General features: G+C 48.3%; 1 protein-coding gene across 2 annotated transcripts in view; it reads left to right on the forward strand.

Moving 5' to 3' along the window:
- Positions 1 to 14,611, forward strand: part of ARHGAP28 (Rho GTPase activating protein 28) — a 109,203-nt gene that overhangs the window by 47,146 nt on the left and 47,446 nt on the right. For both annotated transcript variants that reach the window (XM_064150175.1, XM_064150176.1), the window contains exon 2: positions 12,119 to 12,321. In XM_064150175.1, the coding sequence (XP_064006245.1) occupies positions 12,119 to 12,321 (203 nt within the window). The remainder of the gene's footprint in view (positions 1 to 12,118; positions 12,322 to 14,611) is intronic.

A 14,611-nucleotide genomic window follows, 5' to 3' on the forward strand; every position in this document is an offset into this window, starting at 1 on the left:
CATTTCATGCCCAGAAATCAATGCATTGGAGAGTTTACATACTCATGTTTTGTAGCTCAACCTTTGCCCTCCCATCTACATTAAAACACAAGTAAAAGAAAACCCAGTAACTCATGGAGATAAGTACTCCTGAAAATAAGGACTGCTTGTTTGCTTAGGTCTTGGAGCCTTTGAGAAGTGTGTAAGGGGTAGAATGGTGACATTTACTTAAAAGGGCTCATTAATTATGGGGAGGGTGAAAGTAGCAGTTGGACTTCAGCTAAAGCTAAGCACAGAGGAAACTTCAAAGGCACATTGCATGACTTTGAGCTCCTGTTTAGTTCGTGTGCTCGCTCTCTACAAGTGTTTTCCTCCTCAGGAAGCTTACACTTGCAATGCATGGCCTCAGTTTGCACCAGAGGAGGTTTAGCTTGGATCTTGGAAGGGTTTTCAAACAGTGGAACAGGCTCCCCAGGAAAATAACAGGGAGACCTTCTTGATGCCTTTCATTACTTAAAGGGGACAGTGAGAAAAACAGGGGCAGATATTTTTGCAGGGCCTGTTGTGACAGGACAAGGGGTCATGGTTTTAAACTACAAGAGAGAGATTCAGACTAGAGAGAAGGAAGAAGATTTTTAAGTGAAGGTGGTGAAACCTTGGCCCAGGTTGCCCAGAGAGGTGGTAGATGCCTCATCCCTGGAACCATTCCAGGTCAGGTTGTTTGGTGCTCTGAGGAACCTCATCTAGTTGCAGACATAGAATGGTTTAGGTTGGAAGAGACATCAGAGATCATCCAGTTCCAACCCCCTGCCATAGGCAAGGACACCTCCCACTAGAACAGGTCGCTCAAAGCCTCATCCAACCTGGCCTTGAACAGCTCCAGGGAGGGAGCAGCCACAACCTCCCTGGGCAACCTGTGCCAGTGTCTCGCCACCCTCACTGGAAAGAACTTCTTCCTCACATCTAGTTTGAATCTCCCCTCTGCCAGTTTAAACCCATTACTCCTCATCCTGTCATTACAAGACCTTGTACATAGTCCCTCCTCATCCCTCCTGTAGGCCCCCTTCAGATACTGGAAGGCTACTCCAAGGTCTCCTTGAAGCCTTCTCTTCTCCAGGCTGCAGAGCCCCAACTCTCTCAGCCTATCCTCATAGCAGAGCTGCTGCAGCCCGCTTAGCATCTTTGTGGCTTCCTCTGGACTGGCTCCAACAGTTCCATGTCCCTCCTGTGTTGGGGGCTCTGGAACTGTACACAGTACTCCAGGCAGGGTCTCACGAGAGCAGAGTCATCCCTGATGAGTGCAGAGGAGCTGGACTTGATGAGCTCCTAACCCAAACCGCTCCAAGGTTTGTACCACATGTGCACAACAGATCCAGCATTTCCTGGAAGCATGGCATATCCTAAGCCCACACTGCATGGCCCATGTGCCTCTGTGTCTTCCTGGAAAACTTTGGTCTGAACTAGATAGGTGCATTTGCTTTCACAAAACATTTGGACTTAAAGGAGCACCAGCATAACAAAAGCATCATAGAATGGTCTGGGTTGGAAGGGTCCTCTGAAGGTCATCTAGTCCAACCCCACCTGCAGTCAGCAGGGACACCCTCAACTAGATCAGGTTGCCCAGAGCCCTGTCAAGCCTCACTCTGAATACTTCCAGGGATGGGATCCCAACCACCTCATAGTAAAGAATCTCTTCCTAATATCTAATTTAAAACTGCTCTTGTGTAGTTTGAAGTCATTGCCCTTGTCCTGTTACCACAGGCTTTTGTGAACAGTCTCTCTCCATCCTTCTTGTAGCCCACTTCAGTTACTGGCAAGCAGCTATTAGGTCTTCCCAGAAACTTTGCTTCTCCAGGCTGAACACCCCTAACTCCCTCAGTCTGTCCTTGTGGCAGAGGTGCTCAAAGCCCCTGATCATTTTTGTGGCCTGGACCCTTTCCATCAGTTCCATGTCCCTCCTATATTGAAGGCTCCAGAGCTGGACACAATGCTCCAGGTGAGGTCACAGCAGAGCAGAACAAAGTGTCATAGAATCATAGAATCAACCAAGTTGTAAGAGACCTCCAAGATCATCCAGGCCAACCTAGCACCCAGCCCTATCCAGTCAACTAGACCATGGCACTAAGTGCCTCATTCAGGGTTTTCTTCAACACCTCCAGGGACAGTGACTCCACCACCTCCCTGGGCAGCCCATTCCAATGCCAATCACTCTCTCTGCCAACAACTTCCTTCTAACATCCAGCCTAGACCTCCCTGACACAACTTGAGACTGTGTCAGAATCACCTCTGGGCTCTGCTGGCCACACTGCTTTTGATGCAGCCCAGGGTGCCATTGGCTTTCTGTGCTGCAAGCTCACACTGTCTGCTCATGTCCAGATTCTCATCTATCAGCACCTCCAAGTCTTTTTCCAGGGCTGCTTTCTATCACCTCATCCCCCAGTCTGATTGCAAGGATTCTTCTGTCTCAGGAACATTTATCAGCTCTAACAATAAAATATGTTGGAATTATTTAGGGGGTTAAACTGCCCTCTCACAACCATCTTTTGTCTGCTGTAGGCCACGTCTAGATGTTTCTTGCCTTCCCTGTGCTCCATGAAAATAGAACCCAACACACTCTACTGTGATCTGCTCATGTCCTGAAGCCTTCAGCTTTCAGAACCAGCTTATCCTGCTTCCTCTTAATGGATGTGAAAAGAGTTCTTTTCCAATTCATCTGGGGGGAGCCAAAAAAAAAAAAGGTTAACAGAAGATACTCTTGTTTAGTGCTAAACGTTTGAGAATCCCTCCTGCCCTTTAGGAACAGCCTTCTTAGGAGAATGAAGGCAAAATAAAGTCTCTTTCAGATATTGACAGGCACATTGAAGCCATGTAGTGCATCAGGCTGATGCTGGCGTGATGTGATTAAGCAGTGTGGAGGAGAGGTCTGGGTCATGTCCCCAGAGGTCAGCCTTGCCAGCAGGCAATACCTACAGAGTATGCTCTCTGCCCTCCCCGAAGTCAAAGAGGGTGATTGTGAGAGCCCTTCACATTGAAACACTCAAACAGAAAGAGATTCTTCTGCAATCACTATGTTCAGCCACAGAGGGGTCACAATGTGGCCATTGTCACAGGCAGGGGACTTCCCTATCACCAAGAGGTTGTGCAAGAGAAAGCTGAAGGAATCAAGGTGGAAAGCATTTTTAAAGGCTGGCAGGTAACCCTGGCATGCAAACCCTACAGCTGAATCTCCCAACTCCTCTTAGAACCCTGATGAATTGCAGATGAGGTATAAAGAAAGAAATAAATAAGTAAAGAAATAAAAGAAAACCTTTAAGTATAAACACATGAAATTCTTTTAGTACCTTTAAATCTTGCCAGTCTTTTCTCTTGCAAGTCCTCTTGGTCCAAAAGCTGTTTGTGGAGGTGAAAAAAGCATCTTTAGAAGTAAAGTTAATGGTTAATAGAGGGGTTTTTTTGTGTGTGGAATGCACAGTTGGTGAAGAAGGTGGTGAAGGACCTGGAGAACACATCTGGTGAGGAACAGCTGAGGGAAATGGGGTTGTTTAGCCTGGAGAGAAGGCAGCTGAGGGGAGACCACCTCAGTCTCTACACCTCTTTAAAGGAGGTTGGAATGAGGTGGGGGTTAGCCCTTTCTCTAAGGGAACAAGTGATAGGTCAAGAGGAAATGTCTTCAAGTTGTGCCAGGGGAAGTTTAGGTTGGACATGAAGAAAAACTTCCTCCTCTAAGGTGTTGTCAAGCCCTAGAACTGGCTGCCCAGGGCAGTGGTGGAGGCCCCATCCTTGAAGGGATTTAAATCATACATATATATAGAGAGATAGATATATGTGGTGCTGAGGGACATGGTTTAGTGGTGACCTGTCAGTGCTGGGTTAATGGCTGGGACTACATGATCTTAGAGGTCTTCTCTAGCCTAAACAATTCTGTAGCTCTGTCTGAACCCAAATCCAAATGGATTCTGCATTTTCCAAGCACTGATGGCTGGACTGGTGTAAGTGGTCATACTGGGAGAACAATTGCACCATGAAAAAGTGGATCTTAGTCCTGAAACCACCAGGAGAATTTGTTCCTTTCGCCTTCCTCATTCCTATAAACACAGCTAATGGTAACAAAGCAGGTTCAAGACTTGCTGAATGACATGAATCATTACCACCTTAAAGAGTAAGGCATCCTGACTCTGTAAACAAGGAGTAAATGATGGGTTTAATTACAAGATGGCTTTACTGCTCCTGTTTGGTTTATGGATTCTTTACCACCCATTAGTTGATTAAAGTGAAAACACAAGCCTGATATTAATCAGCCTGTGAGCAGTCATTAGGTGTCACTGAACCAGCTTCTTGTGTGGTCTGATGAAGGCTTTGGGGACAGGATAAAAACTGCTTATTGGGTTTGGCTTGGCTTCCTTGAAATCAATGTCTGCTGTCAAAGCCTGCACAGCACATTTCTGCACAACATTCTGGACATCAGCTACAGAGTTAGTAGGGTTTTTTTGTTCACTGGTGCATCTCATCAGATTTATCAACCTACCACAAGGCAAAGCCAGAGTCACACATTGCTGAATCAGCCTCCTTGTGCCCCAAGGGAATACCCTGATATCTCCATGAGGTAATCATGGTTCTCCTCACTGGCACTCTTTAACCCTCTCTTCTCTCACCAGTGTCACAGAATCATGGAATGGTTGGGATTGAAAGAGATCTCTCAAGATCATCTAGTCCAACCACCCTGCAGTCAGCAGGGCATCTTCAGCTGTATCAAGTTGACCAGAGCTCCACACAACCAGAATTAGAATGGTTCCAGGGATTAGATTTCTACCACAAAATCACAGATTCTCAGAAGTTGGAAGAGACCTCCAGAGGTCATAGAGCCCAACCAGCAACAGAACAAGGGGACACAGTCTCAAGTTGTGCCAGGGGAGGTTCAGGCTGGATGTTAGGAGGAAGCTGTTGCCAGAGAGAGTGATTGGCATTGGAATGGGCTGCCCAGGGAGGTGGTGGAGGCACCATCCCTGGAGGTGTTGAAGCAAAGCCTGGCTGAGGCACTTAGTGCCATGGTCTAGTTGACTGGCTAGGGCTGGGTGCTAGGTTGGCCTGGATGATCTTGGAGGTCTCTTCCAACCTGCTTGATTCTATGACTAAGTGATCTCTTCCACTTAGTCCTTTCTAACCTGCTCCATTTTGTGTTGCTGTGATTTTGTTCTTGTAAGCATCACTAGAGACAGTAGAGTGTGCTAGTTTGAGCCTAGCTGGGATATTTTGGTGAAAAGAATTAGATTCTAGGCTGTGGAAAGGAAACAATGGTGATGGCTGCTTCACTTGTAGGCTTGCTGAGATGTATAAAAGCAAGAACATAAACACAGATAACAGAGTCTCTCTCTCTCTATGGCTTTTGGGCTGCATTTTTCTCTCTCTTTAACCTGCCATCTGTATGACTAATCCTTCTTCTTCCTAACCTCCCTGGCCAACCCTCCAAACTCACCTTGAACGTAAGGCAAAGTGTGAGGTAAGGTAGAGGGGTGGGAGAAGGTGGAAGGGTGGTTGAAAGCCCCTCCTGGGGACTCAGGTTTCTGGGAGGGCTGTTGTGTTTCTGTATTACTTTTTAACTTGCATATTTCTATCTCTAGCTGTGTAGATTGTACATAGCTGCTTGTATATTGTGCTGTGCTGTAAACATAAAGCTTCATTCAATTTTCCAGAGGGGCTGAGTCTTGTCTGGGTGATTTTCTTAAGGGGTGGGGGGCAGGTAACACCCAAACCATGACAGGAAAAGAGCAAAGAAGCCACAAAGCCTGGAAACTGAAAAAGGTACAGGGAACATAGGTGGGAAGGTATGGAGAACATCACCTAGGGGTGATGGGCAGCCTGGGCTTGTGGAACTGTTTGTGAGGCAGGCAGGCAGCTTGCTGAGTCAGTGCTCATTCAGCATCCTTCAAGAATACATTAGAAGTGGTGAAGAATTAACTTCTGCTTCCTCAGTTAGAGATTTGTCCTTTTTTTATTAGTATTCTTTTTGCCCTGAAACTGTTTTGAGCAGCTTTGGCTGGAGGAAATGGAGCCAACTGCCATTATCACTTAAAAGCAAGGCCATTTCCTCCAGGACAAAAGCCACAGGTAGGTGGGTCAAAACAGCAGCTGGAGGTTCTTTTCAAACATGCTGAGCTTTTAATAGGCATAACTTGGAATCGTTGCAGAAGGTTAGAAGCAGGCCCCATGGAAGCAAGCTTCGTCTGAAATCTCATCCAGTGGGATGAGATTTAACAAGGCCAAGTGCAGGGTTCTGCACTTTGGCCACAACAACCCCAAGCAGCACTACAGGCTGGGGACAGAGTGGCTGGAGAGCAGCCAGGCAGAAAGGGACCTGGGGGTGCTGGTAGAGAGTAGCTGAAGATGAGCCAGCAGTGTGCCCAGGTGGCCAAGAGAGCCAATGGCATCCTGGCCTACATCAGGAACAGTGTGGCCAGTAGGACAAGGGAGGTTATTCTGCCCCTGTACTCAGCACTGGTCAGGCCACACCTTGAGCCCTGTGTCCAGTGCTGGGCTCCTCAATTCAAGAGAGATGTTGAGGTGCTGGAACATGTCCAGAGAAGGGCAACAAAGCTGGTGAGGGGCCTGGAACACAAACCCTATGAGGAGAGGCTGAGGGAGCTGGGGGTGTGCAGCCTGCAGAAGAGGAGGCTCAGGGGTGACCTCATTGCTGTCTACAACTACCTGAAGAGAGGTTGTAGCCAGGTGGGGGTTGGTCTCTTCTGCCAGGCAACCAGCAAGAGAACAAGGGGACACAGTCTCAAGTTGTGCCAGGGGAGGTCTAGGCTGGATGTTAGGAGGAAGCTGTTGGCAGAGAGAGTGATTGGCGTTGGAATGGGCTGCCCAGGGAGGTGGTGGAGTCACTGTGCCTGGAGGTGTTGAAGCAAAGCCTGGCTGAGGCACTTAGTGCCATGGTCTAGTTGACTGGCTAGGGCTGGGTGCTAGGTTGGCCTGGATGATCTTGGAGGTCTCTTCCAACCTGGTTAATTCTGTGATTCAGCTTTTTAGGGCTAAAGCAGCTCTGCTTAATCTTTCTTGTAACAAGGATTTTACACACCTTAGTTTAATCCAGCCTGAGATAACAAGTCCTAACAAGTCCTCACCTATGAGATCCTCAGGAGAGTTTTGCTCAGCTGGTTTACCAAATGAGCTCCATACTTTAAAACCTGTTGTAAATGCACATTAGTTACCCAGGAGCCTTAGATGGAGCTGGTGAAGCTGCTTGTCACAGCAGTTGTTGTCGTGCTAAGTGGTCTGGTTTGCATTTATTGCTTTTTGGTATGGAAATGTTACAAAATAGCTTTGGGGTTTTTGGGTTTTTTTGTTTGTTTTGGGTTGTTTGTTTTTGTTTTTTTTTTTGCTGTGGGGAGAAAAGAAACAACCACTAAATATGGTGAAAAAAGATTTTAAAAGGCCTGGGTTTGAGTTTGCTGAAGTGCTGGTGGAGCCTGAGTGCAAGGAACAGTCTGGTGGGGTGCGTGAAGAGCAAGAATCACGGACAAGATACACACTGGGAGGGTAGGAGATGTTTAAATTCCCTGCCCATGACTAAAGGAAGGAAGCCAGTGATGCTAGCAGGGCAAAACCCCCCTCTTTTCATCCCAGCCTGTGTTTGATGATGTGTGCTTACAGCCCAGAAGTCACCCCAGTGTGGGTGGCAGATGGAGGGAGGGGATTCTGCTCCACACTGCTCAGAGCCCATCTGCAGTGCTGGGTCCAGCTCTCTGCTCCTCAGCACGGGAGAGATATGGATGGGGCCACACGAGGCCACAAAAATGATGCAAGAGCTGGAACCACTGAGGCTGAGAAAATTGGTGGTGTTCAGCCTGGAGAAGACTCCAGGGAGAGCTTCTTGTGGCCTTTCACCACTTACAGCGACCAAGCAGAAAGCTGCAGACAGACTTTAGCAGGACCAAGAGGTGACAGTTTGAAACCAAAAGAGTGAGATTTAGGCTGGAGAGAAGGAAGAAGTTTTCTTGTGCTGAGGGTAGTGAGACCCTGCCCCAGGCTGTCCAGAGAGGCTGTAGGTGCCCCATCCCTGGCCCCAGTGCAGGTCAGGTTGTATGGGGCTCTGCTGTAGGTTGAGACGTCCCTGCTGACTGTAGACACATAGGATTAGATGGCCTTTGGAATTTGCTTCAACTCCAGACTGGCAAGAGCATTCTTTCCTGCAGTTGCTGGTGTGGGAAGTCAGGGAAAAGGGGCCCCAAACACTGTTAGAGTGCCAGGAAGTTTTGCCTTTTTCCTTATTTGTGTTCACTATCACCTTTTAAACAAAGAGCACAGCTTTCCACAGCACAGAGCAATTGGCAGGACCTGTTTCCCCTCTCCCCACCATGTCCCAGCTGAAGGGATGACAATTTCTGGCTGCTTCTCAAGGGTTTTGCTCCTGCTGGTTGAAACTTCTGCTCCAGGGAGGCTTTGTAAAATATTAACTCAAGATATTTAAGTCCTGAGAGAATTGTGTTGGGTTTTTGTGGGTATTTTTTTTCCCCTGGTTGCTCACAAAGGGAAAAGAGATAGGCTGAGTCCATAAAACATCAGAAGCTGACATGTCTAGATACATAATTCCAGTAATGATGATTTATCTGCCTCAGTGAGGCTCCATTTGGGGGTGTAGTGTCCAGTTCTGGGTTCTCCAGTTCACGAGTGACAGAAACAACTGGAGAGAGTCCACAGAGATGCAGAGGGGACCGAAGCGTTTCTGAGGAGGAAGCATTGAGGGGCCTGGAACCATTTAGCCTGGAGAAGTGCAGACTGAAAGGGGATCTTCTCAATGCTCAGCAGGAGAAAAAGGGTGGGGGTAAGAGGATGGGGCCAGAATAATTTCAGTAGTGTCCAGAATCAGGACGAGGACCAACAGGCACAGAATTGAAGCCAGGAGGTTGAATCTGATCATGAGAAGAAACTTCTTTGCTGTGAGGATATTGAGCAGGGTCATGGAGTAACAAGTACCAAGAAACATGATGGGAGGAGATGGTTTCTAGTTGGACCAGGAGCCTGTGCTAGTTTGAGCCTAGCTAGAATGTTTTGGTGAGAAGGACTAGATTACAGGCAGTGAAAGAGAGATAAGGCTGATGTCTGCCTCGCTCATAGGCTTGCTGAGATGTATGAAACCAAAAATCAAAACATAGATAACTTTCTTCTAATGCTGGGGAGCTCTGAGCTGCATCTCTCTTTAACCTCTCTGCTGTTTCTCTGAACAATCCACTTTGCTTCCTAACCCCCTGGCTGAACCTCCATTCTTCCTTGGGACTGGGGTAAGGTTGAGAGGGGCAGGGGGAAGGTGAAAGAGCGGTTGGGAGCCCCTCCTGGGGACTCAGGTTTCTGGGAAGGCTGTTGTGTTTCTGTATTACCTTTTACCTTGTATGGGGCCATTTAGGTTGGACAATAACTTCTCCAAAATGTCAGTCCCTGGAACAGGCTGCCCAGGGCAGTGGTGGAATCCCCATCCCTGGAGTGGTTTCAAAGCCATGCAGATGTGGTGCTGACACACATGGACGAGGGAGGTTATTCTGCCCCTGTACTCAGCACTGGTCAGGCCACACCTTGAGCCCTGTGTCCAGTGCTGGGCCCCTCAATTCAAGAGAGAGGTTGAGGTGCTGGAACGTGTCCAGAGAAGGGCAACAAAGCTGGTGAGGGGCCTGGAACACAAACCCTATGAGGAGAGGCTGAGGCAGCTGGGGGTGTTTATGCTGGAGAAGAGGAGGCTCAGGGGGACCTCATTGCTGTCTACAACTACCTGAAGGGAGGTTGTAACCAGGTTGGGGTTGGTTTCTTCTGCCAAGCAACCAGCAACAGAACAAGGGGACACAGTCTCAAGTTGTGCCAAGGGAAGTCTAGGCTGGGTGTTAGGAGGAAGTTGTTGGCAGAGAGAGTGATTGGCATTGGAATGGGCTGCCCAGGGAGGTGGTGGAGGCACCGTCCCTGGAAGTGTTCAGGTAAAGACTGGATTAGACACTTAGTGCCATGGTCTAGTTGATTGGCTAGAGCTGGGTGCTAGGTTGGCCTGGATGGTCTTGGAGGTCTCTTCCAACCTGGTTGATTCTATGGTCTCATAGAATGGTTAAGGTTGGAAGGGACCTCAAAGATCACCTAATTCCAACCCCTTGCCATAGGTAGCGACACCTCCCACTAGAACAGGTGCCTCGAGGCCTCAAGGTTTAGTGGTGAGCTGCCAGTGCTGGGTTAATGGTTGGACTTTGTGATCTCAAAAGGTCTCCTCCAACCAAAGTGACTCTGATTTTAAGCAAGAAGGCACCACATGGGATCAGCCAGATGAAGTCCAGCAGCCCTTTGATGATGAGGGAGAGTAGAGCAGTACAAGACAAAACGCATTCAGTTGGTGTACTGAATAACATAGTATTGCTTACACATCCACCACGAAAAAGTCACCAGGGAGGGAAATACTGAAAAGGAAATCTCTCTTTTTGTCTGGGGGGTGAGAGGTTTGTGGAGTAGAAGTGTGCTTTTAAACAAAGGCCTGTTGGCAGGAGGATGCCATAAAGAAAAGGAAGAGAAAGGCAAATTGCTTTTGAATCCATTCAGATAAGTAATGGCCAGCTGCAAGAGTTTGCAGTGGGGCAAGGCAACAACAAAAGAGGAAGGAACAAAGTTCTTTGTTTTGATTCTGTCAGTGTATTTAATCCTAAACTGGAATTGGACTTTTTTTAGTGAATCATCATTTTTGTTTTAAAAAAATCTGTGATCAAAACATTCTGTTCAGCCTTAAAACACAGCTTGTACCAACAAGAGCGTGCCCAGAAGGAGTAGCAAAGTGATTATCTCCCTGGTAAGGCTGCACCTCGAATGCTGGGCTCAGTTTTGGGGCCCTCACTCCAAGAAAGACAAGACTTGGTCCAAAGAAGGGCAATGAAGCTGATGAGTGGTCTAGAAAACAAGTCCTGTGAGGAGCAACTGAGGGAGCAGGAGGCTGTTCAGTTTGGAGAAGAGGAGGCTGAACCTTTTTGCTCTCTACAATTGCATGAGGTTTAACAAGCCAAGTGTCTCCTCCAACCATCCTCACCCAGTATCTGAAGGGGGCCTACAAAAGAGCTGGGGAGGGACTTTTGGGGCTGTCAGGGAGTGACAGGACTGGGGGGAATGGAGCAAAGCTGGAGGTGGGTAGGTTCAGACTGGATGTGAGGAGGAAATTCTTCAGCATGAGAGTGGTGAGAGCCTGGAATGGGTTGCCCAGGGAGGTGGTTGAGGGCCCATCCCTGGAGGTATTTAAGGCCAGGCTGGATGAGGCTCTGGCCAGGCTGATCTGGGGTAGGGTGTCCCTGGGCATGGCAGGGGGGTTGGAACTAGATGATCCTTGTGGTCCCTTCCAACCCTGACTGATTCTGTGATCCTGTGGTTCTGTGAAGACTCCTTCAAGATCATGAAGAGCACCATAACTGTGTATGTTCCCTCCAGCATCTTGTTCCCTCCAGCATCTTGTTCCCTCCAGCATCTTGTTCCCTCCAGCATCTTGTTCCCTCCAGCATCTTGTTCCCTGGCCCATGGTACAGCCACCCATGAAGCCTTGTTTGTGTTCTCTGTCTGCATGGTCTGAGTTATCAGAGAGTCACAGAAACATCCAGGTTGGAAAAGCCTCTCAGAATCACCAAGTCCAACCTACAGCCCTGCTCTAAAAGATTCACCTTAAACCATATCCCTAAGCACTACATCCAAATGACCCTTAAACACATCCCCAGGGTTGGTGCCTCCACCACCTCCCTGGGCAGCTCATTCCAGTGCCTGACCACTCTCTGTGAAAAACTTTCTCCTAATGTCTAATCTAAACCTACCCAGTCTCAGCTTGAGGCCATTCTCCCTTGTTCTGTCTCTACCTGTGAGAAGAGCCCAGCAGCATTCTCTCCACAAGGTCCCTTCAGGTAATTGTAGACAGCAGTGAGGTCTCTCCTCAGCCTCCTCTTCCTCAAGCTAACCATCCCCAGCTCCCCCAGTCACTCCTCATAAGATTTATTCTCCAGGCCCTTCATCAGCTTTGTTGCCCTCCTCTGGACCCTCTCCAGCACCTCCACACCTTTCTGAACACAGTACTCAAAGCCAGAAATAAAGAATAGCTTGACAGATACTTTAATTCTCACCAACCTCTCTTCTTTTTGTTCTGCAGGAAGTCTCTGCCTCGGTGTCGGAGGATTAACAGGATGCTGTCCAGCGAGTCCACATCTCCTCCTGCGTTCAGCCGCTCCAACTCGCAAGCCTCCATGGACAGCACCTCCATGGAAGACTTTTGGTGTGAAGTGGAGAGCATCAAGGAGAGCAGTCAGGATGCATCTGAAGAAGCAATGCTTTTGGAGTTCAAGCCTGCAGATGGTAAGCATGCAAATGCTGCTTCATCCCCACACCTTGATTTTGCTTCACCTCTTTAGGTGCGTTCTGATCTCCCTTCCTCTTGTTCCTCAGTATAGCAAAAATGCTAGGCTTGGTCTAAGGAACTTTGCAGCTCCGCTTCTGAACATCAGTCAAAGTATAAGATGTCACTGGAAAGAGTAATTCAGTTTGGTTTATGCACTGGGGCTGGTAACTGGCTTCTGAAGGAAGTTTTCTTGCACTGGTTTGATTTGTGCTTCAGAAGGGAAGCTCTACCTCCTCTAGGTTGCTCACTTGTCAAGATTTATTCATTGCTTACACAAATGATGCTGAAGGTATTAATACCTCACTCTGTCAATGTTGCCCTCTCTCTTTTTCCTGGTGCATTTGGGAAAACACAACCTTGCTGCAGTGCTGCTTTGTGTTAGAAGCTTTGATAACATCTAGAACATTACACAGTATCACAGTATCACCAAGGTTGGAAGAGACCTCACAGATCATCAAGTCCAACCCTTTACCACAGTGCCCAAGGCTAGACCATGGCACCAAGTGCCACATCCAACCCTGCCTTGAACTGCCCCAGGGACATTCTTCCCCCCCTCCCCCCACCTTGCTTATGACCCACTAACATTGTGCAACACAACATACCAGGTGTTACTCTAGGATGAAACCAAATGTCTGTTGAGATCACAACCCACTGATAATAGCTGTAAGCCCCTGGTCTGGTAAGTGCTGATCTTAAGATAGGTTTTGAAACAGTGATGTGGCCTTTCCATGGAATTATTACCATGAGTGACTGTGTGATTTACTTACCTTGACATGCAGTGGGATGTCATTACATCTGTTACCAGGAAAAGAAAAAGAAGGAAAAGGTGGGGTGGGGAAATACAACTTCAATGTGTAATTAACCATAATGAGTGTCCATACAGATATACCTAGCTCCAACCATCTGCCATTTCCACAGGGAATACCCCCCACTCAGTAAGTCCTGGTATGGATCTCCTGGAATCATAAAGAGAAGACCTCCAATCACCAGATATCTTTATCTGCTGTGAGAATTATGGTCTGAGAGCTTAAATCCAAGCTTCACTTCTCTGTGCTGGCCTGTAGGGTCAAATAAAAGTAGTCCAAGGTGTGAAATGGAAACTTTAGGGTTATTTCTATGGCAAGACAAGAAAGCAATCAGCCTTAATCAGTTTGACTTTCACAGGATCACAGAATCAAAAGATGGGGTGGGTTTGGAAAGGACCTCTTCTTAATGCACCCCAAGGTCAAAAGAAAATTGTTGGCTCGTGGTGAATTTAGAATCCTAGAATCAACCAGGTTGGAAGAGACCTCCAAGATCAGTCAGGCCAACCTAGCACCCAGGCCTAGCCAGTCAACTAGACCATGGCACTAAGTGCCTCAGACAGGCTTTGCTTGAACACCTCCAGGGACAGTGCCTCCACCACCTCCCTGGGCAGCCCATTCCAATGCCAATCACTCTCTGCCAACAGCTTCCTCCTAACATCCAGCCTAGATGTCCCCTGGCACAACTTGAGACTGTGTCCCCTTGTTCTATTGCTGCTTGCTTGGCAGAAGAGACCAACCCCACCTGGCTGCAGCCTCCCTTCAGGTAGTTGTAGACAGCAAGGAGATCACCCCTGAGCCTCCTCTGCTCCAGGCTAAACAACCCCAACTCCCTCAGTCTCTCCTCACAGGGTTTGTGTTCCAGGCCCCTCACCAGCTTTGTTGCCCTTCTCTGGACATGTTCCAGCACCTCAACATCTCTCTTGAATTGAGGAGCCCAGAACTGGACACAGCACTCAAGGTGTGGCCTGACCAGTGCTGAGTACAGGGGCAGAATAACCTCCCTTGTCCTGCTGGCCACACTGTTCCTGATCCAGGCCAGGATGCCATTGGCTCTCTTGCCCACCTGGGCACACTGCTGGCTCATCTTCAGCTACTCTCTACCAGTACCCCCAGGTCCCTTTCCTCCTGGCTGCTCTTCAGCCACTCTGTCCCCAGCCTGTAGCACTGCTTGGGGTTGTTGTGGCCAAAGTGCAGAACCCTGCACTTGGCCTTGTTAAATCTCATCCCACCCATCCAGCCTGTTTAGGTCCCTCTTCAGGACTCTCCTACCTTCCAGCAGATCAACACCTGCTCCTAGCTTGTTGTCAACTTGTCCATCAACACTGCCAGGTCTTTCTCCACAAAGCTGCTTTCCAGCAGGTCAGCCTCTAACCTGTACTGGTGCAAAGTGCTGTTCCTCCCCAGGTGGAGGGAACTGCATTGGGAAAATTCTTCCTTATCA

The sequence above is a fragment of the Pogoniulus pusillus genome, chromosome 10 (genome assembly GCF_015220805.1).
Source record: "Pogoniulus pusillus isolate bPogPus1 chromosome 10, bPogPus1.pri, whole genome shotgun sequence".
NCBI classification, from domain to species: domain Eukaryota; kingdom Metazoa; phylum Chordata; class Aves; order Piciformes; family Lybiidae; genus Pogoniulus; species Pogoniulus pusillus.